The sequence below is a fragment of the Perca fluviatilis genome, chromosome 24 (assembly GCF_010015445.1).
Source record: "Perca fluviatilis chromosome 24, GENO_Pfluv_1.0, whole genome shotgun sequence".
NCBI lineage: Eukaryota > Metazoa > Chordata > Actinopteri > Perciformes > Percidae > Perca > Perca fluviatilis.
Window position 1 is genome coordinate 3,699,294 of NC_053135.1, and position 26,834 is coordinate 3,726,127.

A 26,834-nucleotide genomic window follows, 5' to 3' on the forward strand; every position below is an offset into this window, starting at 1 on the left:
ATGACCTCATCTTGAATTTATAAAACATTAGTCAGCAAGTTCTTGAAGATATTAAAAATTCTCTGCCCAGTCGCTCCTCTTTGCGGCAGTTAATAGGGTTATATTGAGTTTGACAGATGCAGGAGATGTCGTGTTATGGCATTATTCAGCTGTAGCTCCAAATGAACGAGGACGTGAGCATGTAATGGCTTTCATAGAAATGCTAAGTGATGCTGAACTTACTGATAGAAATGCTTATGATAGAAGTACTGAGGGGAAATGTCCCTCGATCCCAGCTACAGGAATCTGCTGAAAAGTCAAAAGCTCCGTAACGAGGCATGCTTCCAAGTGTGTTCACCTTTTCAACTCTTCATGCAAGTCTTGATGGAGCTGTTCTGCTCCCAGCATCTGCACTACTTTAAATATTTGCATCCATCCTTCATCTTGAAGCTTCACCTGCAATGTTACAAGCCCACGTTTTAAAATATGACTCAGCAAAACAATATCCATCTTCAAGCAATAACCTGGTATGTGTATAACTACATTTTATTATGCTGCTCCCTACCACTAGTGATAATTGTGATACAAGCTTTACCCAGATGTATAAAGTTTTTATACTAACTTCTGCACACATAAAGCAAATTATACTTTACTAAAATTCCCTTAAATCATGCAAAAGTAGAATTAGGGTGTGTCATCTCCATGGTTGGGTTTTTCTTCATTTGAAAGAATGAGTGTGCTATAAGGAGCGTATATAAGGTCAAACGGATTTAAAAAAAGGAATTTTCGGCAAGCATTGCAGCAGAATGGTGAATTAATCTCATGATCCTCCATCTTAAAAGGTACCCTGTGGAGGATTTGACTGCTAGTACCTCTATGGAGCAGTGTCTTTGTTAGCGAGACCTCTGCAAACTTTACACAAAAACTCCAAGAAATCCTGCTTTGGCTGCAAGTGAAACATTACATCACTGCTGGGCGTGGTCACAAGTGTAACTGAGGTGACAGTTTCAAAAAACGCAACTTTTCTGCCATGACAGATCTATTGTATCGTAATGTGTGTGTGTGTGGTGAATTAGACAGTAGGCCTCCAATTCTCTCACACACACACACACACACACACACACACACACACACACACACACACACACACACACACACACACACACACACACACACACACACACACACACACACACACACACACACACACACACACACACACACACACACACACACACACACACACACACACACACACACACACACACACACACCTGCCGCTTTCTACCCTCTGCTGGGAGAGCCTGAAATCAAGCAGATTAAGGAAGTGGAGAGTGGTACCTGCCAAAAAAAGCTCCCTGCTGGATTTGCCCATGAGGCTAAGAGTTTTGGGGACGCTCCACTTCCTCGCATGTAGGCAAAGTTTTCAAAATGCATTTGTGTTCTGCGTGCAAGCATCTGTCAGGAGGCATTTAAGTGCGTGCATGTTTGTAAGAGAGAAAACTTCAGCAATGGCGGGGAGATTTCTTTTCCCCCTCACTTCCCAAACTTCTCTTCTAGTTGGGATTAAGGTGCTGTCAGCACACAGTATCATGGGAGTCTCTGCAAACGGAAAGATTAGGGGGGGAAATATTACCTTAAGGCTTACTGCGCTATCTTTTCACGTGGTGTGTGACTACCCAGCGGCATTTAATGGGCTAAAACACAATGTTTGCTTATGTGTGTGTTTGTGTGTGTGGTCCAACACTTCTGCCATGGGGAGAAAGTAATCACCTGTCAGGCTACCGCGTCACAAACTTCAGTGTCTTTCCTACTCTTCCTGTGATTGTTCAACTCATCCCCATCCATCGCCCCCCCAACTCACTACCCCACAGATATCGCTCCTTTCTGCATCTCTTCATCCAAATGAGACTCAGTGTTTGATGTGCAGACTTCCTTTGAGCCCCTGTGGGAGACGAAGTTGAAGTTTGTTCCCCTTGTTAACAGAGGCCCTTGCAGCCAGGATCCAACAGGCAGCCCGCTGCTCCCCTCCCTCCCTCCCTCTCTCTCGGGGGGGGGAGACGTCTGAGAAACGTTATCTGCTGACTTCAAATGAGTGCTGAAGAGGGGGCAGCTTTGTAAAGGAACACTGTGGCTCCTCCATGCTATTCACAATTGTTTTTAATTCCTCCTTTGAGCAGAGCTTCTCAGTCTCTCTGTTTTTTTATCATTAAAGCACTTCTACTGTTTCAAGGAACGGAGGCCAGATTTAGATGCATCACAGTTACCATTTAAAACGGGGGGTAGGCCTAATGAAGGTTTAGGAATGACCTTGACAGAAATAGCACTCTGTCCTCCGGAAAAATGAGCCCTGGCGACTTCAACGGTGAAAAAAAAAATTAAAAGCTATTAAAGTTGTGTCTTTGTGGAGAAGTCTGCTTTTATCTCACAGTTCCAGCAGACTGCAGCATAGCCCGTTACAATGACGAGGATTATAACAAAATGTTCACCCAGTTTTAGTATCTACGACTATCTTTTCTCCCCGCGGTGGTGATCAGTGTTACATTACCTTCACATTTTGTTTAATGCTCCTACTACTCATTTTAAATCCATTTAATCTCTCACATAATTTTTTTTTACTGTCCCATTAATGCAATGAGACATGTTTATTGCCTGAAAACTTAAAATTAAATCAGTTTTTAAGTTATTTAAAACCAAAAAAGTCCTAAAATTCAAAACTGATTTTAGCTTTAAAGGGCAATACCAGTGTTTTATCTTGTCTTCAAGGAGTTCATACCACAACAATTGTTTATGATTGATAACCAACCATGTATGAATAATTATAGGAGTTACAAACTACAGTATGCCTCCAAGATTTTGTATCAATTATCCATATAGTCATTCATCCAGTCTATATGCTAAGCTAAGCTATCTGACTGCTGGCTTCAGCATTTTACATTTACTGTACAGACATGAGAGTATCAATCATTTCATCTAACTCTTAGGAAAAAAAGTGCATTTCCCAAAAATCTATTTTTTCATCTACTACATAATAATAATGATACATTACTTATATGAAACTTATTTGTTTTGCTGTCCATCTTGACCAGGACTTCCTGGCAACAGAGATATTGTATCTCAATGGGACTTTTCTGGCTAAATAAAGGATACATAAATCATCTACTTTGGTGATAAAGCATCATCATAAACATTTAACAAGTACCTTTGAATTACAAAAACATAAATATGTAAAATAATTACCTGCGATAGGAGCTACAGCTCAACAATACTTGTATGATCCTTTCGCACGCCCACGTTGTGCGCTGGAGAGCCAGTGAAAAGGCAAAAAATGAAACAATGAATTGCAACGTCTCACTCTCTTCTACCAGGACATGTTTATTTACAGCGGCAAATGACAGGAGTCACAAGTGTTCCACAGGTACGTACAGAGAGACATCAATAGTTCCCACCTCCTGCACAAAGCACACTCAGCAGGGACAGTCCAAGGGGACACGGGTGGGAGCAGGGGACAAAGAGGACACACACTGTACACTGAGCTCAAACACACCTGTTTTACCCCCTACAGAAAAAGGACCAAGGCGAAGGTGGAGGAGACAGAGGAAAGGACAAGAGGAGGGGGAAGGGGAAGGAGAGGATAAGAAGGTAGGGGTGGATCGGTATTTAGAGTCATATTCAAATACAAAAGAACATGTACAAATCGTATAGCCTCCAGGCACTGTGCTCCCATATTTACAGTCATCGTAACAGGCAGCGGAACCACTCCATGGCAGGACCATCCATTTGAGATATGCAGGTACAAGGGCTCTCTGGGAGGAAAACAAAGCCAGTGCTATGAGGTCTGAGATAAAAAAAACAAATGGAGTCTGAGAGGGAATAGTGGCTGAGGGGGTGGTGGCGGGGCGGGGTGGGGTAGGGGTGGGGGGGGTGGGTGGTTGGGGACTCGCAGACACATGCGTGGAGTGCTGCAGCCTGGAGAATTAATCACTGTCGAGAACTACATAATCAGGTTTTACCTATCAGAGCGCACTCTGAAACTCCATGGGAGAGCTCTCGCCAACTCAAAGAGGAACACTCCCAGCACTCGGACATTCATACCTGGCACGTGGTCATCACAGCCTACTGTATATGACTTGCAGAGCTGCCCGATGCATCATGGAACTGAAAAGTGTACTCTAGAATACATTTTTTTCCTCCAATATAAATAGATAAATTAACAAAATATTACTAATTTTTATATATATTTTTTAAAATATAATTAATTAATTAATTAATATTATAACAAAATTAATGCCAGAATAGTAAGATAGATATACTCTTTAAATTTAGGTTTATTATTTAATATTGGGAGACTCTTATTGTGAAAAACTCTTACTGGGCACACACACTCAAACATACACAGATTTACTTACAGTACTTGCAGATACATTCAACAGACATACATGCAACCTGATTCATGTAGACAAGTGTATTCACTCACTCACTGATGCATGATGCACCAAGCACAGTGATGCGTGCAGATGTGCATGCATGCGCACGCACGCACGCACTTACGCACGCACGCACGCACTTACGCACGCACGCACGCACGCACGCATCACTGTGCTTTTTACTCCAGAGTTACAGCAGCAACCTGACATCTAGTCGCACATGGTAGTTATACACGTCTGTTTCTGTCCAGTGTTGTCGACTACAATCCACGATTCTTAAACTACATTTCCCAGAGTTCACAGCACCACAATAAAATTCAATCTTCTGACACATTCTGTGGCGAAAAGCAGAATGATCAAAATTCATTTTGAAGATCTAGACTGCTGCAGCTGCATTTGGCCACAAGGGGGGAGAAAAAAAAAAAGAAGAGAAGGCACACTAATGCCGTAATTACTGTCTCCATTGAAATACCATGAAATAGCCTTAGGGCATGGATTTTCTTAAGGGAAAGCAAATGACTAGAAAAAGCAATATTACACCATCACTGAACTTTGGACCAAAACACAACAGAGGAAGAAAAAATGAAAAGGAAAAACAGCTTTTCATCTGAGGAGCGTTCACAAAAAAAGCCAAGCCTGTTGCATTTTGAAAAAAGACATCCTTTGGGGTATATTTACATAAAAGCTCTGTAAAATATTCTTTTTTTTTTCCACCTATGTACAACACATGACAACATCAGAGAGAATAGCGATCAGACCAGGAAACAAAAAATGCATCTGAGGCAGAAATGAATGAAGAAATAAACGATTATAATCAAAAACCACACGACACTCATGTTGATTTATTTCTCGTCAGAAACTCGTTTGTTCCCATGCCTTGAGTCCTACCATTCACATCGCAACAATTACGTGACACCAATCAGGGCATTTGTGGCCTTTCTCAAGCTGCATACCAAAGCGCACATCAGCTTGCAGTGCAGTTAACCTCTGCCACAGGTACAGTATACTGAACTGTAAATGCAGCTTGCCAACAGATGAATAAAACCTACTTATGCACAAACTGTTGGAGAACGAGACCGTCCGAGAGCATCAACAATGTTCAGTGTTAATATAAAAGGTTTTGCTAACAATGGCATCGATGCGCATTATGCTGTATACCTCGCAGACTGCAACTTTCTTGTTGTCATTTTTAGTTTTCTTGCAACAAAAACTCCACAATAGCCCTTCAGTAAGCATTATTCATTAAATATCAAGTCCAAATTCCTTAGTAATTAATGACCTGGCCCCATTTGATACAATTTTTCACCCTTGAAATGTTACCGGGAACGAATGCCTCCCATAAGAACTGTCGCGTTTTTCCTGAAGCTATGAAAACTCAACATCTCATTAAGACCTTTTGTCACTGAAGTCATCTGGCCTTTAACACAATGCCTCAGCATTTGCCTAACATTAGCCAGGCACCTAGCTCGGCTATTAAAAGGCATAAAAAGGTTGCTGTAGTGAAACACTCAGGCATGGAAACGGCAGACTGGGTTTAAATAATTGTGATATCCCGCAGTGAGGGTCGGCCCATGCATTCGCTCAAAAAAAAAAAAAAAAGCAAGTGCATTAGTGGTGTGAGCGAAGGGGGCACACTAGCATACCATCTTGGTGTAAGGAGTCATAGTGGGGGCTTGTCTAACACCATTTTACTGCTTGAAAGTCTGATGTGGGCTGTAAAACAAACAAATGCTCAAGAAAGTGTCAGTTATGAACAGAAAAACAATCATTGATCAACAACAGCCTTCCACTGATGCCATGTTTTTTTTAAGAACATGATACATTTATCGCTCAGGGTGTCTAAAAGGTTGACCCTTTCTCTCTTTCTATTTTCTCTTTATTATTTGTATTTACACATGCCTGTCACTGGGGCATTGTTATAAACAGATATGGTATTTTACTCCACTATTTTCCAGTGTTGTAGTTTCTCTGGGTTTTGGTCTCGTGATCCGAATGTTCTTTTGGTGGGGAAGGGGACCGACCCGTTTTACGCTTTGCTGTCGTCGGGCTTTGTGTGGATGCTGTTGTCACTGTGCACTTTGATTTCAATTGTATCCGGCTTGAGAGACTCTTTTCCATTTTCTTCCTTCAGCGGTAGTTTCCTGCAGTGAAATAAAAAAAAAGAAAAAAAAAAGCACAGACATTTTGAGACTTGCACACTGCTGGGTAATTACAGGAATTCAAAGCACACATACAATAAATGTGAACAGACACAGACTCGAGAGTGACCACCTGGAGGATGTGTTTGTATGAAGCAGGCACAAACGCTAAATGCTAGTGAAATTAGAACTGAATTACTGCCATGAGAGTGTGTGGGCTTAATGGTTTTCTCCACAAACTGTGCACTTCTTGCTTTAGAGCCCACCAGTAATCACCTTTTAGACCTTTTGGTGCATGAATGAGTTGACCCCATCGGGACTAATAAAGCTGAATTGAAGTGAAGTGAAAAGAATGCAGGGATATTAAATATAAAAGTCTCTACAGGGCTGCACACAGAAGAAAGAAACAGATTATTCATATTTATGCTTCACTTTGACCTAAGTATTTGGACATCACATCGATACACGGAGCTTTTTGTAATAGTCACGACTATACATGACTTGGCAGACACTTTGCTGCATTCTCAGGGGAAAGACGGTTCGTAGAGGAACACAGTGCTGACTTTAAGCATCAGCTAGGGTTGTGTTTACTGTCAATATTTAAACGAGTCTTTCCATAACCTTAACCAAAGTGTTTTTGCATCCTAAACCTAACCACACGGGGAGATACAAATCCCAAGCTGCCCCAAAACTCCCAAGAGTACTGATCGGACTCTGGGTCTCCGAGCAAAATATTAGCTTGCTGCCGAGTGTCGTCTGCTGTGTGCATGGTATGTGAGGTTTAAAGGGGCATTCCACTTATTCTACAAATGACCGTCAGTCTACAAGTCATTAGGAGCACTGTGCAGCCTGTAAAAACACTTACATAAGGACGTCTGTGCAGCTTTGTCATGTTTGAGGAAATAGGTGACCCTGATGACATCACTATGACGTCATCAGGGTTGAATGAAAGAGTGAGTTTCTTTATTTATTTTAAAGATTTTTTTGTGTGGCATGTAAGGCCTTTATTTGATAGGACAGCTTAGAAATGAAAGGGGAGAGAAGGGGAATTACATGCAGCAAAGGGCCGCAGGTTGGAATTGAACCTGTAGCCACTGTGGCAAAGACTGAGCCACTGTACATGGGTCACATGCTCTACCAGGTTAGCTACCCAGGCGGCCCAGAAAGACTGCATTTTAAACCAGAGGCATGGGGTTTGAAAGACATTTACCAGACATGAAAATATGCTTTAAAGCTGCATTATACAGGAGATGTAGGATCCAGCGTTTTCGGAGCTTGACTAACACTAGGGAGTAAAAGTCAGGATCTCTCACCATCAGCTTTTTCAGTTTCAACCATTCTTTTGTGAATTTTTCCCTTAATTTTTTGGAAGTGTAATATTAAATCATTGGAGTACCTCTTAATGGGAACAGGTCTTTCAAAACTTATTTGGCAAACACTATCCTTTAGAAGGATAGAAACAATTTTCTAAGAGGGTTCATTTGAAGAGAGCTGCACTAGGACTTAACACATCCTGTCAGATATTAGGCTTTTAGCGCGATTATTACTAGAGAATCTCAAGATTTGATCAAACTGTCACATTCAGAACATCATCAGAGGCTTTCCTTTGTCCTGTCAGCCCTGGTTTATTCACTGGTCTTGTTCTTGTTCATGCCTCCTCAGTGCTGCGCTCTCATTTTTGAGTCGACCTGAACAACATCACCTCAGAGCTGGCACATCTCCCATTTGCTTTTTGTAAATTCATTTCCAGGAAAAAAAGAAGGAAATAAAGAGATAAAATATAATTGCTGTGTTACTAAGCGTGAGCCATTTGATTGTCTTACTACCTCTTCTCAGGCGCGCTTGTTCCTCTCATCCTCCATAATTCTAGCTTCATGTAATTCAGTAAAAGGACATCACAGCTTTTATCTTTATGATAATGAGACCGCAAGATGAAAATCTAACCAGGATGTGTTTCCAGTGATATGATGTACGAGAACTTTTATCTGCATTCGGCATAAAAAACGGCTTAATTATAGCAGTTAATACAGAGACTGGGTAAAAGTCTGAATAGAATCATAGAGTTACATAATGTGACTTAAATTTCTTTCTGTATTAGAGTTTGGTATGAGGTACTACTTTATTTGGACATAAAAAAAGGCCCAAGTGGCCGGGTTGGGTGAGTGGGTAGAGCAGGCGCACATATACTATGAGGCTTATGCCTCGACGCAGAGGTCCAGGGTTTGAATCTGACCTGTGACAATTTCCTGCATGTCTTTCCCCTCTCTCTCCAAGGCAGAAAAGCCCAAAAAAGAATTTGTACATCTGCAGTACACAGATTTTAAATTATTTACCGACTAAGAGTCCATTTTATTTGCTGTAGCCATTAAAATACCAAAGCCTAACCAAAAACCACTTATTGACAAAACCGATAGGGACACATTCATTGTGAAAATATGAACCATGCACAGACCAGCGTGAAATGAACAGTTGTCTATCTTTTGTCGTTTCATTTTGCAAATAAAGCCCCTGTGCTGACGTCTCGAGGCAATTTGTCCCTCAACATAAGCTTGCTCCGACGCCTGAACAACAGGCACAGACAACAATAAATGTTGAAAGTGCAGAATATATTGAGTTGCACATCAAAGCTTCAAAATCCTTTCTTCTATGGTGCATCTTTTGGGATTGGCATAGATTTAATAAAGGGAATCAATAAGGACCTGGGGCTTTTAACTGCTTAACTCATCACTGTCCCTCACATTCAGAGTGTTTTTCCTATTCTTCTAACAGATTTGGAACAAGGGACTGGGTCACGAGCAGACGAAGCAGACTTAAGATGATCTGCCGGTATTTGACCACTTTAGCTAAGGGCTACATATTTCCTGAGTTCACAGGGTTGCCTTGCTTCTTATTGTGTTGTTTTTCCCCAACTCCTGTTAATCATTCGAGACTCGTTCGTCACCTTGAACGAGACGCATAAACCGCCCATCCATCGATGCCTTTTGACTCAAAGATTCTGCTCCATCCCCTCTCTTAGCCATCAAATGGAAAATAATTTGCATTTTTAAGGTTTCATGTGCTCTGACTGAGAACAAACTCCAAATATTTAACTGGGTAAGTTGAATATATGAGATCAAATGTCTTTGGATGATTCATATATTATTTAATGAGTGGAATTTGGGGTTTGACTCTAACAATGTAATATTAAACTTATGTGATGGAGCTCTATTTTTTTAATAAAGCCTTGGTATCTACATTAAAAAAGCCTAATGCTGCCACAGTGTCCAATGATGGTCCAAAAAGCTGTTTCACAATATTGAATTATTTTATTACATAAACAGTGAATAGTCGATTTTAAAAGGCACTCTGCATCAGCATAACATCACAACTCCATGGGAGTTTTTCCAGTGAGATCATGAATGTAAAACAGTAGCCCTGCGTGATACTGTACCTAATAAGCCCAAATATTGCAATCGGCCAGAGGGGTTTCCCCTTTGGTTGATTGGTGGATGTTAAAGTTGCTGCATAGTGGAGCCAATTTCATGTCCCATTAGCTTCATGCAAACCCAGATTGGATTTATGTTCAGATGGGGAGGTTTTCTCAACATTTGGGAAGGGCTTGCCGCTTGATGTTTCCTCTCTTGAGTGTGGATGCCAAATCAAGGGAACCACAAATGCAGTCACTCTACCAACATATCAACAGTTTGTCATTAAGCAGTTGATACACTGGGGAAGTAACTGCTGACGCGTCAGTGACCTGAATACAACACACTCTTTACTTCCCTGACCACGGTGTCATCTTTTACTCTTTCACTGAACAGATACACTTCCATTTAATCAAATGTAACACTCCATACCAAGTTGAAGAGACCCCCTGGGCTCTTTACACTCCAAGTTTAAATGTTCCCCCTTCTAGTGTGTTAAGTGAAGTGTAATCCCCAGGCAGCTGTTCAATTCACAAAATATCTCCCACATGCTGTTCACTTACACTACCGGTCAAAAGTTTGGGGTCTTTTTCCATTTCCATTCCACTCCATTATAGACAGAATACCAGCTGAGATCAGTTGCATTGTTTTTTTAAACAGGGCAGCAGTTTTCAGATTACGTTATGTGCTTACATAATTGCAAAAGGGTTCTCGACTGTTCTTTAATGCAATATCTACATTGCCCATTATCAGCAACCATTCATCCGATGTTCCAAAGGCACATTCTGTTTACTAATCTGATATCATTTTAAAAGGCTAACTGAGAAAACATTGGAGAACCCTTTTGAAATTATGTAAGCACATAATGTAATCTGAAAACTGCTGCCCTGGTTAAAAAAATCAATGCAACTGATCTCAGCTGGTGTTCGGTTTGTAATGGAGTGACCCCAAACTTTTGACCGGTAGTGTATTAACTATATCTATAATAACTGATTAAGGTTCCCAGTTTCACTGTCATACAGAGCTATGGAGAGTGAAGGAAATACAATAATTGAAAGGTGGTGCCAGTGATTTTTTTGCTGGGGCTCAAGTTTTTTTAATTATTTTTTGGTGCGGCTACTGAATTTATGGTAAATACATGAATACATGTGGCATTTTGTAGTACATGTCAAGTACCACATGCCTACTACAAAAACATCTGTTGATTCAAAAACTAACAACCAAATTTACATATATTTTGAAGTTAAAAACAATATTCAGCACAATCTGCAAGCAAAGCAGAAATACAGCCAACTTTGGGAATTTTGAGAAGCGACTGTTCGTGTCAGAATAAAATGAAAACTACACACACAAACAACGGACACTGCAAGAAATGGCAAAAGTTACACCATAAGTGAGGAAGAGGAGTTGGCTGTAGGATTTTAGTGGGGGATACTTTTGTCAAAACTGGGCACGGGGGTCCTCTTGCTGCTGGGCTGCTAACAGCGCTAACAACACTGCCAAGAGTGAATAAGGCACCACAGGAGCTACTGTAGCAAGGTCTCAAAGCCTGGCTTCACTGACAGTACTCATTTCCACTAGTTTCTCTTGACAAGGGCGTTTGATGATTAAATAATACATTTTATCATGCTGCGGCAATTGGGGCCACTGTTGGACCGGATCAAATAGAAAAAGGATTAAATAGCAGGATAAGACTAATCAGAAAGGATTTTTTATACGTCAAACTTCTGGAAATTTATTTTCTTTGCCACCTACAATCCCTACATGTTGCTTTTGAAATGAAACAATTAATAAAACAATACACCCCCCCCCCCCACCCCCCGGTATGATCCTCTCAGAGCCGACATGAAAACCATTTTTGTCCGGTAAATTTGTTCCTCGTGCAATTTGTCACCCCGGCTGTACTTTTTAGCTTCAGCAGCTGTGCTGTCAGCAGGACTTTAGACACCACGATGCAAGTTGCAGTTGGTGTGTCTTGAACAGTCAGACAGGTCAGTGATGCTGATGTCTCACACCTGATAGACAACAGATCGCAAATAAAGAAGGCAAAAGAGTTTGTGAAAATTACATACAGAGTCTGACTTTGGTTAATAAGACAGGTTTGTTTTCACACAATAATCTGAGTCAAAGGTAATCAGGCTGTGGATTTTTCCTCAAATGCGGAGGTACGTACTGTAATGGACCCTCATGTGTCTGCAAGAGTTACTCTATGCGCACACACACACACACACACACACACACACACACACACACACACACACACACACACACACACACACACACACACACACACACACTCCTTCAGAAGTCCCATTTAAAATATTGTTTGGGACACAAAGCAAACAGAAATGCTACTGGGTCTTGACAAGCCTCTTTGATAATGCTGCAAGAGCCAGCAGCTGTGTGCACCTCATGTTGGGCCGGGGAGATATCAGAGTGGGAATCCAGATGTGTGTTTGTAATCTGTAAGCTTCTAAGTGAAACCAAAGCACAGCAGGGGCGACTAGTTCCTCCCTCTTAACTAAGCACAAGGCCATCTACAGCAGGCCATAAAAGGCTGACAACAATCCTGGATAAATTAGGTGGCCCGGGGTCTAAAACACACTACGTCGCAGAGGTGTTTGTTTACACTAAATCTTTACACTTACAGTCATTTCTTCAGCATGCATATTTCATCATAGCTGACATCCAGAATCTGAGAGTGAGCGTAGAAGTCTTACTCAAGGACACAGCTGCTGATGGACACTTTGGCTGGACACACGGGGACCAGAGACCTTGTTACCTGACCTGGTAAAGAAATCAGCTTGTGAGCGCGATTGTGTGGGAAGAATGTGTGGAAACCTCTTCTCCAAGGCCAAACAGATGTATGTCTTTTTTTTTTTTTTTTTTTTTCATTTAGAAATTCAGGTGTGCTCCCTCCAAAGCCTTTTAGCTTCTCCTGACAAGCAGCTTTTTGTTTGCTCTGGAGTTAAAATGAAGTACCGCAAAATCACACTTAATTAAATGTCAGACATCTGAGCCTGCCGCTCCAGAATTTGAGAGTTAAGTGCTCTCTACGTGTCAATGTCTTGCCTCCGAAAAAGTTTGCATAATCAAGAGTCACTGTAATTTTTTTACTAGCATGACAAAGAGGGTGAAATGCTCTTGCTTGCATAATACAATGCAACGTAGCACAAAGCAGTAATTACAGTAGGCCATCTAATCCTGGATGACTGACCAAAGTAGTTACAATCCATCGCTTTTCATTAATTCCCTTATGCCTTTTAGTTAATTTTCTGCAACACAACATCCCATAACAAAAAAATATCCTCATCTCGCTGTGACAGGATCACATTTCCACTCATATTACTGTACAGTAATGTCCCGTATACAGCTGTCTGTGTCACATGTGAAACAAAAAGTCAACGTTGACTTATTTTAACTTATGTACCATACTTAACTAACGTCATTTATGTAAATTACGTAACAAATTATTATGTAGGGGGCGCTATTACTGCAGAAAGAAAACAACTGTAATTTCTTTTCTGTTCCTGGTAATTACAACTTTGACAAAATAAGTGCACAACAAACACCATGAATATACATGCTGATTTCTTAACAAAAAGACAACTTTTTCAGATTGCGACACTACTGGGGATGAAGTCTTTTCAGACAGTAAACCGATGAATCCTCGAGGCTGCAGCTCGTTTCATCTCCGAAGGCAGTTGTGATTCAGTAAATACGGTTTCTTTTTGAAATATTTGTTTCATACCGCACATTGTTAGTGGACAGAAAGTGATCCAGCGTTGTATAACTGAAACATGTCAAAATAAAATAATCTAATTGCAACTCAAAGTATGTATTTTTGTTCAGTGTTTGGCACTGTTGTTTATCTTTCTATCGCTGCAGGATACAGGAGCCTAAACTATAATTTAGCATTCTGTTTTATATATATTTCCTGCTGTGAGTCATCAGAGTATGAAGACACTCACACAGTCTGCCGGTTACTCATCACTTAAGGCTGAGTAAACAGCAAACTGTTCACTGACGTCAGTAAGACCCTCTCCTGCATCACCCTGACATATAAACTTTCACTGTGCCATGACACAGTATCGTATTGTGCCAATTTATGGACAGACTTGTATGTTTGGGCTAAAAAATTGATTATAATTGCTGTCTGCAGTAGAAAGGGAAGTGGCCCTTTATTCCACATCAATTTTTATCACCAGATAGTTGGATATCAGCACAGAACTATTCCAGCAATAGCGAATTTAGTTCTTTATGTAAGTCATGACTGAACTCCTGTATGATACAGGGTGGGACTGGATTTGCCACTGGGACTATAAAGGTAAAGGTACTTTATTGTCACATACATGTCTGCACACGCATTTAACCCATCCCTCAAGGGAGCAGTGGGCAGCCATTTACCATTTTGGGGTGGTGATGGCGCAGTGGATATGACACATTCCAGGGTTCGATTCCCACTGCGATACATCAACCAATGTGTCCCTGAGCATGACACTTAACCCCTTATTGCTCCAGAGGGGTGCGCCCTCTGACATACAGTATATAGCAATTGTAAGTCGCTTTGGATAAAAGCATCTGCTAAATGACATGTAATGTAATTTACAGCACCCTGGGGCCAACTCCAGATCTGATCCTTGATCAAGGGCACTGACTGGAGAGTACATGTTTTTTGATAGTGGGGGAAACCAGAGCACCTGGAGGAAACCCACGCAAACATGGGTAGAACATACAAACTCCACACGGAACGACCTGGATTCGAACCCAGAACTTTCTGGCTGTGAGGCCACAGTGCTAACCATTGGGCCATATACTACTATATATAACCATATGAAGAAAAATGCATAGAGACAATGCTGAAAAAGGTTGGTGCCGAACCAAAATTATAGACAGTAATACTTCCAAAGACCCACACACACTCACACCAGGACTGATAAACAGTGCAATAAAAATGTATACTGTAAATACATCTTACTATTTTACTATTTATTCTCTTTAATTTTTGTTTGTTTATCTGTGTCTTGTACTTTTCCCCCCTATCCCTTGCTGCTGCAACAGTGTAAATTTCCCCATTGTGGGATTAATAAAGGATTTTGAATCTTAAATCTAGGGCTGTGTTCGATTGAAGAAATTCTTAGTCAACTAACACTCATTCAATTGTATCGACCAATCGATTAGTTGATTTAATCGACAGATCTGTAAATCTGAGTTTCTCCGCAAAGAGTCATGCAAAAGGATGCATATATTGAATAAGATAATGCCTCCTTTTCATATTTAAACACAACATTTCAGAAAACGTGTAATACAACAAATAATTACCTTAATGAAAGTAATCAAAGGTTTCACGGTGATATCTATTAGGTAAAATGTCAACCCTTAATTCTTGTGTTTACCAGAGATGTGCTCATACGTTTCTTGGAAATAAGTCATTCAGCATGAAAAAAGCATCAAACATGACTAATCGACTAAAGATATCTAAGCTGACTAAGACCAAAACGACCGATTAGTCGACTAATCAACTAAGAGGGAGCAGCCCTACTTAAATCTTTTTTTTTTTTTTTTATTGCTTGAATATGTGTTTTTTCATCACGCCCACTTTTAGGCTTCGGTCTTAAAAGGTATGTTGCACAGACCACAGCTCGGTTAACCTGTCCAGAATCAAGATGTGCCCGTCTGTTTCATCTTTCCATCGGACCCAATGATTGACTTCACACCTCACAGTCAAGAACTTACACTTAACATTTAAAAAAAAAACGTGAAGTGAGGATTGACTTTTGAAGTCGATGGGGGCACTGCGAACACCTTTCAACTTTTTTCTTGAGGCAATCACAAAGCCCAGGGTGTCCCCACTGATCTTGGCGCAATTCGACAGATTCATAATAGAAAGACACCCTCACATCCTCCATCATCTGGTAGTCCAGCTCTGCCTCAAGAGTTAAAACCGCGCTGTGGAGCTTCAGCCCCACATGGAGGTGAGAAAAATGGACGGTGAAGACCATCTATGACCCGACAAACTGTGTCTGCACTACCTGTCACCTCCAGATTTCCAGCCCACACGCTTCCACACTCTTCAGCTCCCTTCCACTATACACCCCCATCACAAACAGCCTCTGCCACTTTACACCCTCCTAATTTAAAGTTCACTATTCGCTATTTATCACTGTGTACACTCTTATCGATATCATTGATATTGCTGCGCAGGGTTTGCTGTTTGTCTTTACAACTTATTACCACTCAGCATCTTCAGACTCACACTATTGACATCTTGCAAACTCAGTAGGAGTGTCTGAGCTTTATATTATCTTAAGCTTTATCTCATTATACTCAGTGGTATAGATCTTGGGTGGCTACCTTATTACATCATTCTCGCCACACTAACTCAGACAAAAATTCAATTTCTATATAACCAGGGTCTTGTTTTCACAGTTATGGCCATCATTCCCATCAGATATAAAACATTTTTTTTTGCAGATGCAGAGACACCAGTTGAAACAGCAAGTATTTGGGCATCTGGGTACATGTAGACATCGTTGCAATTGATTGCGCCTGAAATGTGCATATACAGTATAGTCACCTGTAATCTCTCTGCATTGATAAACACATAAAAGTCCATGTCAAAGATGACCCAGGAAGTAAACAATGTGGCAGTGGTCCCGGAGCTCAACCATTAAAGATCCCCCCCTCTGATTTTACACATATCAGTTTACTAAGTTTCTCTAATAAAACTAACTCAAATATTGTCTCTTCTTAGTCTTAGCTTTATTGAAGTGCAGTATTACATTTCTGGAGTATCCCTTTAGTTTGGTAAACACAATGTTAATACAACAATCCTCATCCGGATGCCCTGTGAACTCTATTTTAAAGCAAGCGTTTGTATCTCAGCAACAAAGATGCTGGAGAAAAAACATAAACAGAATGAATGATGGACAAAACTCTGATAATAAGACCCAGATTGTAAAAGAAATATAGAGCAACCCTGATACTATCTTTGCCTTTCACGACCATTTTGCACCATTCTGCTGCTATTTATGTGAAGGTCGGCACCGTACTGTATGTCTGGGACTCTGCTTTGTGTTTGTGATGTGTCTGTACTAAATGATCAACTACAATATAGCCATAAAGAAGTTGGAGTAGCAACATACAGCTCTTCACACAGCCTGTAAATGCCCGTGTGAGTTGCTGCTACAGTGCCAGCTCTAACATAAAGCTGGGGCACTGTCTACATGCTGTCTAGGCAGGCAGGCAGTCACTCTGCCCTCCAGCAGTGTGCGCTTAAGTGACTCAGCAAAAGTCAACCCCCCCTTCCTCCTACCTTCCTTTGTACCCTCTTGCTGCATCCCAGACACTGGGCTGGCACACTGACAATTTGAACACAAAAATGGCACTGCCGAGGCCAATGAATCAGACGCTGTGGGTGCTATCTTGCAAAACCTTGGTATGCCTAGCACCCTGCATAAAATAACACAGGGACTAAATGTGAAAATCAATTGTTCTATGAATTTCATGGGGGTAGGCTTGTAAAACTGCACGCTGTCTGATAAAATGAAAAAAAAAGGTAAAGTACGTGTTTGCTCATCTTGGACATACATGCACTAATATGAGCCTTTTTTGTGGGGTCACTCATAGACTATTTGCATGCATAATTTATATAAATACAAACACAAAGCATGGGAGCACATTACGTAGAGATTTTACACATGCACGTCATGAATGTACACGTACACACAATGCATGCAACGAGATACTCCAAAGGTGAAATCACTGCACATACATGTATGAGACGCACTGATGTTAGTGAATAAGACATAATCGAAGACATACTGTGGTTGAAAGGGTGGTTGGGCGGCTGTTGTAGGTGTACCTACAGTAAATGGTAAAAATAAGTCTCCTTTTTTCTCATTCACAGTAAATATGTTTAAGAGAATTCTAGGCTGCACATGACATGCGACTTCATCTGGCAAAAGAAGAAAAAACGAATACCAATTTGTGACACTTTTTTAAGAGTCACGAATTGGTATTGAATCCTTGTTACAATAAATTCTCAATTTATGCGAAATATGGACTCATTTTCTTCTGTATGCAGCTGGTTATCTAACATTTTGGATCAAATGTCTTGCCGTCTCTGAATAAATCTGGTCTTTCAGTTCATTGTTGCACAAAATTATACAGCAAAAACAGTGGTCAGCGTGACACAACGTAACCCACAAGCATCCAGATACACCCACAGCAGATGCTCCCTCTGCAAGCATGAATGATCTTGTGACTGACGAACACGGATACATCCCAACTGTTACCATAGAAATCAAATCCTCTGATTGAAGAAGTTAAATTCACTGGGAAGAAAAAACAAAAAAAAGAACATGAAAAAAACTCACAGGTAGGCGGCCTTGCCCTCTTCTATTTCTTTGCCCTTGCCGCTGGTGGCTGTTTTCTTGCTGCACAGCGTGCGCGTGATGCACATCAGCAGGCCGCAGTGACGCAGGAAGAAGCAGCTGACGTCCACCAGTACGAGGAGCAGCAGCAGCGCTCCCAGGCCCAGGCCCACCACCGTCCCCAGCCCCATGCCGCTGAACAGGGATTCTGCTAAGGCAGTGAAACACACGCACAGACACACAACACACAGCAAAGGGGGAAAACACTGTTAGCAATTTTGGTTCATGTACTGTACGGAGATACACACAGAGGTCGGGGTCAGGTGTAGAGCTGGTGGATATTCACCGTCTCGCTCAAGGGTTACAGGGAGGAAGACGGGCTGGTTGACATTCATTGGGTGTCTTCTGGGGGACATAGGGGAGCTTCTGCAGGGGGATAATGTGGGATAGGATACCTAACATTCAATAAGTGGTCAACCCCAGAAGGGGAAAGGACTGAGACATGTTTGTTAAAAATAGTAATTGCTATGAAAAATGTATAAAAAAACGTTTTTCTAGGGTTAGGCTTTAGTTTCAGTTTCATTATTAATATTACATATAGCATTGTAATATCATTTATTATTTCATTGTTTTTGTTTTGTTTCTGAAATGTATTTTTTCCTCGTTTATGTTAGTCTTTTTTTTTATAATGGATGTCAACTTGACGGACACCGGGTGGGATTAAATACGTTCATTCTTCTAACCGCTCTTTTCCAATATGTAAACACATTGAAAAGTGTACTTTACAACTTACTTCACTGTAGTTATTATGCCTATTATTATTAATTTATTATTTTGATATTTATTTAGATTTTGATTCGTTTTAAACATTATTTCTTGTCTGCTGATTCGGTTCTTTAAATATTCGAAAAAAGTTAATCTTTCTGACTTTCAATCAAAGGATAGGTCCACAGGTCGGATGTCTGCTAAAAGTGAGCCTTCTCACTTCCCCCCCCCCACATCCGTAAATTTAGGGTGTAACTGTACTGTAAGTGTGCAGAAAACTATAACGCTGTACCAAGCTCGCTCACCCCAAAAAACTTTTACAGTGGTTACTTTCACAACCACTCGAAGGTCAATGAATTCCTCCGGAGCCAGTTGGACGGTTTCCAAAACGTAGATAAGTCCTAATCCACAACGCCCGGACTCCTCAGCGGAGTATCTCGATTGTTAGCGTAAATCCACCAAATCTCCTCCAAAACAAATCAATTTTGGCCATACAGTTTTTTTTTTATAATTTTGCAGTCAATGGAATAAAAGTTTCAAAGACTCAAATAAATGAGTAGAAGGAGATCTCCAGTACAGTGATTTATTTGTAATATCAGAAACTTTGCAGCTTCCTATCTGCCTAAGAACTTTAATCTTTTGTAAAAAATCTATGAGCATGTTGGCCTGAAACTACAGAACACCACATTTTTCTCTTCTCTCTTTGCCCTCAAGCCCTATATTTCCTCCCTATCATATCTGTCAACATCTTTAGTTCCACAGGTGCAGAAGTTATAGTGTGTACTTTTTCAGCTATTCTGTAACCACACTGCAGCTCGAGGTAGCAAGCGTCAGCATTACCATACTGATGCTTCAGCTTTTATGTCCATTGGGCGCCTCTTGTTCCGTAGCTTGCGGCGCTAAACAGGTTGACGCGGGAGGCAAAGCAAGTATTTTCAGATCTCAGAGCGGTCAGCGCTCGGAAACACATTGGACTCTTAGCTCAGTCGGGAGCACGCAGCAGGGTCTGCTTTCAATTGAAAGTAATGAGAAAATGAAGGCAGTGCGGCGAGAGGCTCCCAGCGGGCAGAGTTGAATAGAGTTGTGCCCTTTAGTGATCCCGGGGTTGAGCAAACTGAACATCCACTGTAGGATCAGTGTTGACAGCTGGAGGCCAGACCTCGCCAGCAGTAATCAGCGGTGGACGAGTGAGAGTTAATGAACGTTCCTGCTTAAGAAGGCTCTCGTATTGGCGTTCAGCAGCCTGTGAGTTAAAAAGGAGGATCAGACATTAATATGAAGGTGAGAGAGAGACGGTCGGGTGATGAAGTCTGTAGTCTCGCATTGCCAGACCTTCATCCACAGCGCTGCGGAGGGGGGTCTGGCTAGTCCACACAGCATTCCGGGATGGGAGAAAAACATGTTCTGGTTTATTGGCATTTCTTTAAACCAATCACAATCGTCTTGGGTGGCGCTAAGCGCCAGACGGAGCCACAGCGCCTCTGCAAAATAGCAGCGGGAAGGAACTTGTTTTGGTGGAACGTCTACGTTCAAAAGTTGTTTTAGTCGTGCAACAAAAAACTCAGATTCTACCGATAGTCTAGCTAGCTGTCTGGATTTACCCTGCAGAGATCTGAGGAGCAGTTAACCATAGTCCTCAGAAATCCACCAGAGTTTAAAACACCAACACAAAGAAAGAGGAAGGTGAGAGACATCCGGCCGAAAATGAGGGACGTCTGGCGGATCTTACGGCGGCAGCGGAGCAATCCCCTAAATTAATCGTCGATATAGACTATGAAGTCTGGAACCTCCTGTGGGGCCAAACGGTGAGCTGAGTGCAGTGGATATAACCAGTTTTCAGTAAGTGTGTAGCTGGAAAAAGGTGTACTTTGACCCCTCAACAAACAGCGAGGGTATCCTGATTGTTATCTTATTTTGGATGGTCTCCAAGCTATACATTGTTTGAAAGCACAAAGCCTCAGCATTCTATCAGTGCAAATCATTTTGGAGTCCCAACACCGCTTCTACAACAGCTTTTCATTCTGCAACAAGAGAGCAAACATCATGGCTCGAATCCAAAAGGTTTCAGGAAAAGTAACCATTTTCTTTTTGTTCTTTAAAGACTGGCTGGTTCTTAAGGAGCTCAAGAGATACCCAAGGGGTTTTAGGAATACACTTTCATGAAGTAGTAGAAGAAGAGTTGCCAGGGACAGATTGAAACAAAATCTAAATATGTGCAGCATAGGCCAAAATATCCTGATTTTTAGTCCCTTGCATGGATCAAGCTCCAAAAAAATGCAGGTAACTACATTTCCCACAATGCAGGTCTTTTGTTTGACCGTCTTTGCTTTTGAAATGTCTTTTAAACTGCAGCCCACACACACACACACACACACACACCTAGCTTTTGTGTTAAAAAATACATTTCACAAGTGTTTTCACAGGCTGCTCCTCATGTGTAAAATTGGTGGAGTGCTCCTTTAAGATTAGAATCTACATCCCAATATAATCCATTAGTATTTGGACAGTGACACAAGTATTTAGGCATTTTCTATTTTCTTATCCAGCGCATTAGAGTTATAATGAAACAATGATAAACTCTACACTGTTTCCAAGTACGGCTGAAAAAATCCTCAAAGCTCACAGTCACAGTTTCATTTTAAATCCAGTGTGCTGGAGTACTGAGCCAAAAACGACACATTTCCAAAGACTCATGCTCCACATTGGAAGTTGTCGCCGCGTGTCACAACCCAAATGACTCTCATGTCTGTGACTTTGTTCTTGACTTAGAGCTGAGACTGCAGACAGCGGAGACTGGCAGCGAGTCAAAGCCCAGAGAGACAAACGGAAAGCCGGAGCGGGAGCACCTCGTGGCAAAAAGGAACTCTAATTAAAACACTTTGCGTTTTCGTGAATCCGGGCATAAGGGATTTGAAACTTGTAGGCTGGATCAATATTTTCTCACCACCCCAGGCTACTGTTCCGTATCTCACCTTCGCAAAGTTTATCGGAGTTAATTTGGCTGCTGAAGCCACAGATTCAGAGGCGGTAAACAACACCTCTCCAGCTGCCCTGAAGCATGCACATATTCCAGAAGACAAAGAGAATACTAATCCAATCTTTAAGCCACACTTCCCTCGTTTTCATCATAGGTGCCCTGCAGCTTTCATATCGTGTTTATATTTTTACACCACATAAAGCCCTTGTCTGTTTTATACATTCACGACACTACAAATAATGGAGCATTTATAATAATTTTAGGTAGAAGTCTTGTATTATATACAAAAACAAACTCGTCAAATGTAGTTGATCCATTTATACTAATGTTTTTAGTATAAACATACACATTAAAGTGCATTTAATCCTTAATTGAAAATCTTTTTTATTTAAAAGGAATGTCCAAAGTATTAAGGAGTGCCCGGATAAAGACTTTATTAGAATGTCTGTTTTGAATGCCAGCAAAAACTCTTCAGCCTGAAATCCATAAATATCAGACTCTGATCCGATAAGGAGTATTACTCTAAGTGCTTAGCGGCAGCTTGACAGTTTGAGATTGGACTGATATGTTACATGCTTGTTAGCCATTTTACTCCCAAGTCTGGAAATCATTTTAAGCAGAACACAGTTATACTGACATACATTAACAGACAAAGGGGGCTTTACTGGCTGAAGGAGCCTCTTAACAGTTTATACCAACTATTTTTGTCAATAGAGAATGCATTACAAACATGGACCCTGGACTTTTGTCGAGCCACGATGGTCTGGGATTGAAAAAAAAGTGATAGAAATTACAAAGTGTGCATCTAATTTACTCCTCCTTTTCGCTGTAATAGTTAACATTTTGAAATTTTAAATATTAATTAAAAAAAACTTGAGTAGGATTGAACACATTCAGGTAGCGCGTCAGGATTCTGCATCTGCTCTGCCAACGCAGGACTGAATATGTAGCAGGCCCCTAGTACATTTCTGTACAGAAAATAATTCACGTTCTTGTGAAGAATCAGGAAGCATTTCTTCACATAAATGATGCCTGGCGCCTTCATGATTTTGTGTAAGGATGTAAAAGTTGTAAAAAGGAAAATAATTTAAAGTGTTTAAAGGAAATGCTCCAATGTTGTCTTGGCTCCCTTTAGTACTGCAGCCTGAGATTAGTTTGTGTTAAATTATTCTGTTAGCCAGAAAAGAAGATGCCTTCCTTCATGAAGCAGCTCAGATCTCCGAATGAGGACTGTAGGCATGACAAGCGGCTTAATTTTAAATCTAATGAGCAGGGATGAAACACAGCAAAACTAGAGTGCGGCCACGAGTCAAACCGTTTTCGAGTTAGCAGCCAAGGTGCCTTCCAACATCTGGCACTGTGAGGATAACGGATGAGAGGAAAACAAGTTTAGAACGAGAACACACAAATGATATTGACGTATAAAGGTAAAACACAATAAATATGTTTAATATTATGTCGTTTTCATCATTTCCAGTATTCACGGATATGCAACAAATATTCACGTGGACACCTTTGGCCACAGGTGCTGCAGTTTATTTATAATGGAAGAGTAAAGAGAAGTGATGAGGTCATTTCTGTGTAAGGGCAATTCTGCTCTCATCCTGTACTGAATGATCATCTGCACTCAGACATATACAAGAGGTACCACTGGCTCCTGTAACAAGCCACAGGTCAGAGTGATCCATCGCCTGCAGGGGTTTGACCCTTTTGTTGTCTTCTCGCCAACCATGGACTTGTTGTCCTTCTAGGTCACAACTGAAAATTAAATTTGGGAGCTTTTTCCAACGTTTTTGTCACTTTTTTTTGATGCTTTTTTAATTGTTTTTGTCACTTTTTTTCAACACTTTAAAAAAAATTCATGGTCAATAAACCTTATTTATATATTTTTTATTATTTCACATGTATGTAATTTTTTTTAACTTATTAATGATTATACTTTAAACGTATAAGAGGACCATGGGTCTGGGGAGGGGGGAGGACGGGAGCGAGGGGAGAGGTGGGCGGGGTGTTGTTCATTTAAGTTCATAAAAAAGAAAAGACATTGTATTCGTGTATGAACTTTATGTCGGTCTCTTGCACTTGATAAATAAAAGTTATAAAAAAAAAAATAAATAAACCTCATTTATATGACATCACACCTCATTTTTGAGTTAAAAAAAATCTGAAATTATGAATTATTTTTGACAAATAGTTACGACCAGAGTGAAAGGATGTTGAGTGAATCACAGACCGGTTTATGTCAAAGTTCAGTCAGGATACTGTGTGATATCGTGATGATATCTGGACATGACGGTGGAGACTTTGACACATGACCCCAGGCAGATTCTTTGAGATTAAGGCAGCTTTATTAAGATTAATAAGATTAAGATTTCTCTCAATAGGGAGATAACCATGCGTACACACTCCTAAGAGCATGTACCCATAGTGTTTCCATGAACATCAAAATAACTCCTCCTTTATACTTTTTGGGGCTTCACACATTCCAAGCTATCTAGTCCTGTGGCACAATGTTACCTTCAAACTAATCCTTATATGGAAGATACTTCTAATAGATTCACACATTCCAGGCTCCAGTTTCCTGTGCGTGAAGGTTGTCCCCAGACTAACCCCTCATACAAGACCTTAGATAAGATATGATTTGAAACATGTATGCTGAAATATCCAACCTATCACTGTATTTGTTTAAACCATTTCAATTTTTTTTTCAAATGCTGTAAAATTGAATAAAACACCCAAAATTCAATGAACGTAATCCATTTTACCTGCGAAGAACAAAAGTACATCCATGCATCCATATTTTTCATCCTTATTTTCGGGGTAGTTTGGTTGAAAGAAACCCGAGGACAACACAAGGGTTAAAGGCTGAAGCTGCACATTGGATCTACTCTACCATCATCCTGGTCAAGAGAGGAAATGTACATACAATTAAATGATTTATTCATGCAAAGGCAGGTTTCATTTCATTCAATTTAAATCTGCAAGCAAGTCAAAATGAGTAAAATTCCATGTGCATAGGATATGAGGTATGGATTTTCGAGTTTTCTTTATTTTAAAAACCCATCTATGGACAGGTATTGCAAATTACCTTGGCATGTTTTGCAGTAATTAAAAGCTTAATTTAATAAAATCCTTATACATCTTAAAATAATCACTATATATTGAGTGGTTGGCAAACAAGAATAATACAGTAGTTTTTTTTTTGTTGAGTATAAAGTGGCTTTGCTTTCATTGCAGCTTGCATAAAATATGCTCAATAAAATTATTTGGCAGTGCAGCCGTAGTTAGTTTCTGTTTATTATCTCACTATTAGTCAAACTGTTAATATTTAATTGGCACTAACAATATTGTTATTGTTTGAGTTCCCTTGCCAGAGGGGATTGTTTGATGCAACCTGCTGTTGTTTCAAAGGGAACAACTGTGAGTCGACCATCTGAACCCTGAGAGAAAGAAGTTGGGTGTGCTACTAACTGTCGTGTCGTGTAGGCATTCATTAAAGATTTATTCAAAGAGAAAGTGCAGCCCACTTATTAACACAATACTGGAGCAAATGTAGAATGCCACCCATCAAGAATTCAGGGTCACAGCACAATACTGCACTTAATTCAGCCAGTTCTAACGAGGATGTGTATACCTATTTTTTATATCGTAACTACCTTGGATGAAACAAGGAAGGTATCTACTCTCGCTTATCACCATAGTGTTTTCCTCTTAGAAATAACTAATTCCTTCTGTGTGACTTGACTTCTCACAAACTCTCCAACTCTGTGGCCATTAATTCGTATTTCCCTGCTCTATTAACCCTTTTACTGACTTCTTCTGATTACCCGTTGATGTATAGGCCCATTAGGAGTTTTACTCAATTGCCAGAGATCCAACTGCTTGTGTGGCACCTGAAGCCATTCATACACATCTTACTTTGACAATGCAAACTCATTAGGGCCTGAGCAGTGATTGACTGTCCGTCCAATGGATCTGAGAGGATGCGTCTTGATAAATGGCGACCCAACGGGCGTTCATTGATTGGGAAGGTAGCGGCTCGCTAATCTTTTGGGGGATAAACATAATCATTTGCGGATGTGGGTGAGGATTCTTCCCTAAGCGCTCACTTTGGAGTGGAAAGTTTGTTCGAGGAGGCCCCTCAGAGACTTTAACATAATTATTAAAAGGCTGCATGGTTTAAAGGAGAGGGATGAGTCCTTCCTCGTGTCCATTTCCAAGGAGGAAGACGAGATGAGACTCAAGAGCACTCAAGAGCCAGCCAAGAGTAAGTGAAAAAACATGGGAAATTACTCTTAACTGAGAAGAATATGCACATCCTTAACAATCGACCCCAAAAAAGACTTCAAAGAAAATTTGGTCCACTTTTCTGTAATTGCTGCTGTCTGCGGTTACAACATATTTCAGGACTAATAGAAGTGTCTCTACCTGGATCTTGGTCATTGAAATTCAAGTTTAAAGTCACATGTTTAAATGCATGACATGCACTAAAAAGTGTATAGCTCTGCTACATGAGCCTTAGTTTGACTGTTAAAACACATCAAATGGGCCAAATAATCAACAGATTGTAGTGCTGCTAAAAGCTTCCAAAATTGACTTGAGCCAAAACAGAATATTAGAAACTTTCTGTTGTTGGTTCATAATAAAGTGAAGAGAAGAGCCTGAAAAGAAAAGTTCTCTCTCTCTTTTAAAAAAAAAAAAAAAATTGATTTAGTATTATTTTCATTTATTTTTCATTGTTTCTCCACACTTCACTTTGTCCTTCGGGC

The 26,834-nt window shown here is 40.5% G+C and overlaps 1 protein-coding gene across 6 annotated transcripts in view; it reads right to left on the reverse strand.

The window, feature by feature from the left end:
• Positions 1-3,330: 3,330 nt before the first annotated feature.
• Positions 3,331-26,834, reverse strand: part of LOC120554444 (neural cell adhesion molecule 2-like) — a 395,781-nt gene continuing 372,277 nt past the window's right edge. For 4 of the 6 annotated variants that reach the window (XM_039793325.1, XM_039793327.1, XM_039793323.1 and 1 more), the window contains 2 exons: positions 18,327-18,534; positions 3,331-6,547 (listed from right to left, as the gene is read on the reverse strand). In XM_039793325.1, coding sequence (XP_039649259.1) covers positions 6,433-6,547; positions 18,327-18,534 — 323 coding nt within the window. In that variant the 3' untranslated portion in view covers positions 3,331-6,432. The remainder of the gene's footprint in view (positions 6,548-18,326; positions 18,535-26,834) is intronic. The other 2 variants (XM_039793328.1, XM_039793326.1) reach the window with 1 other exon arrangement.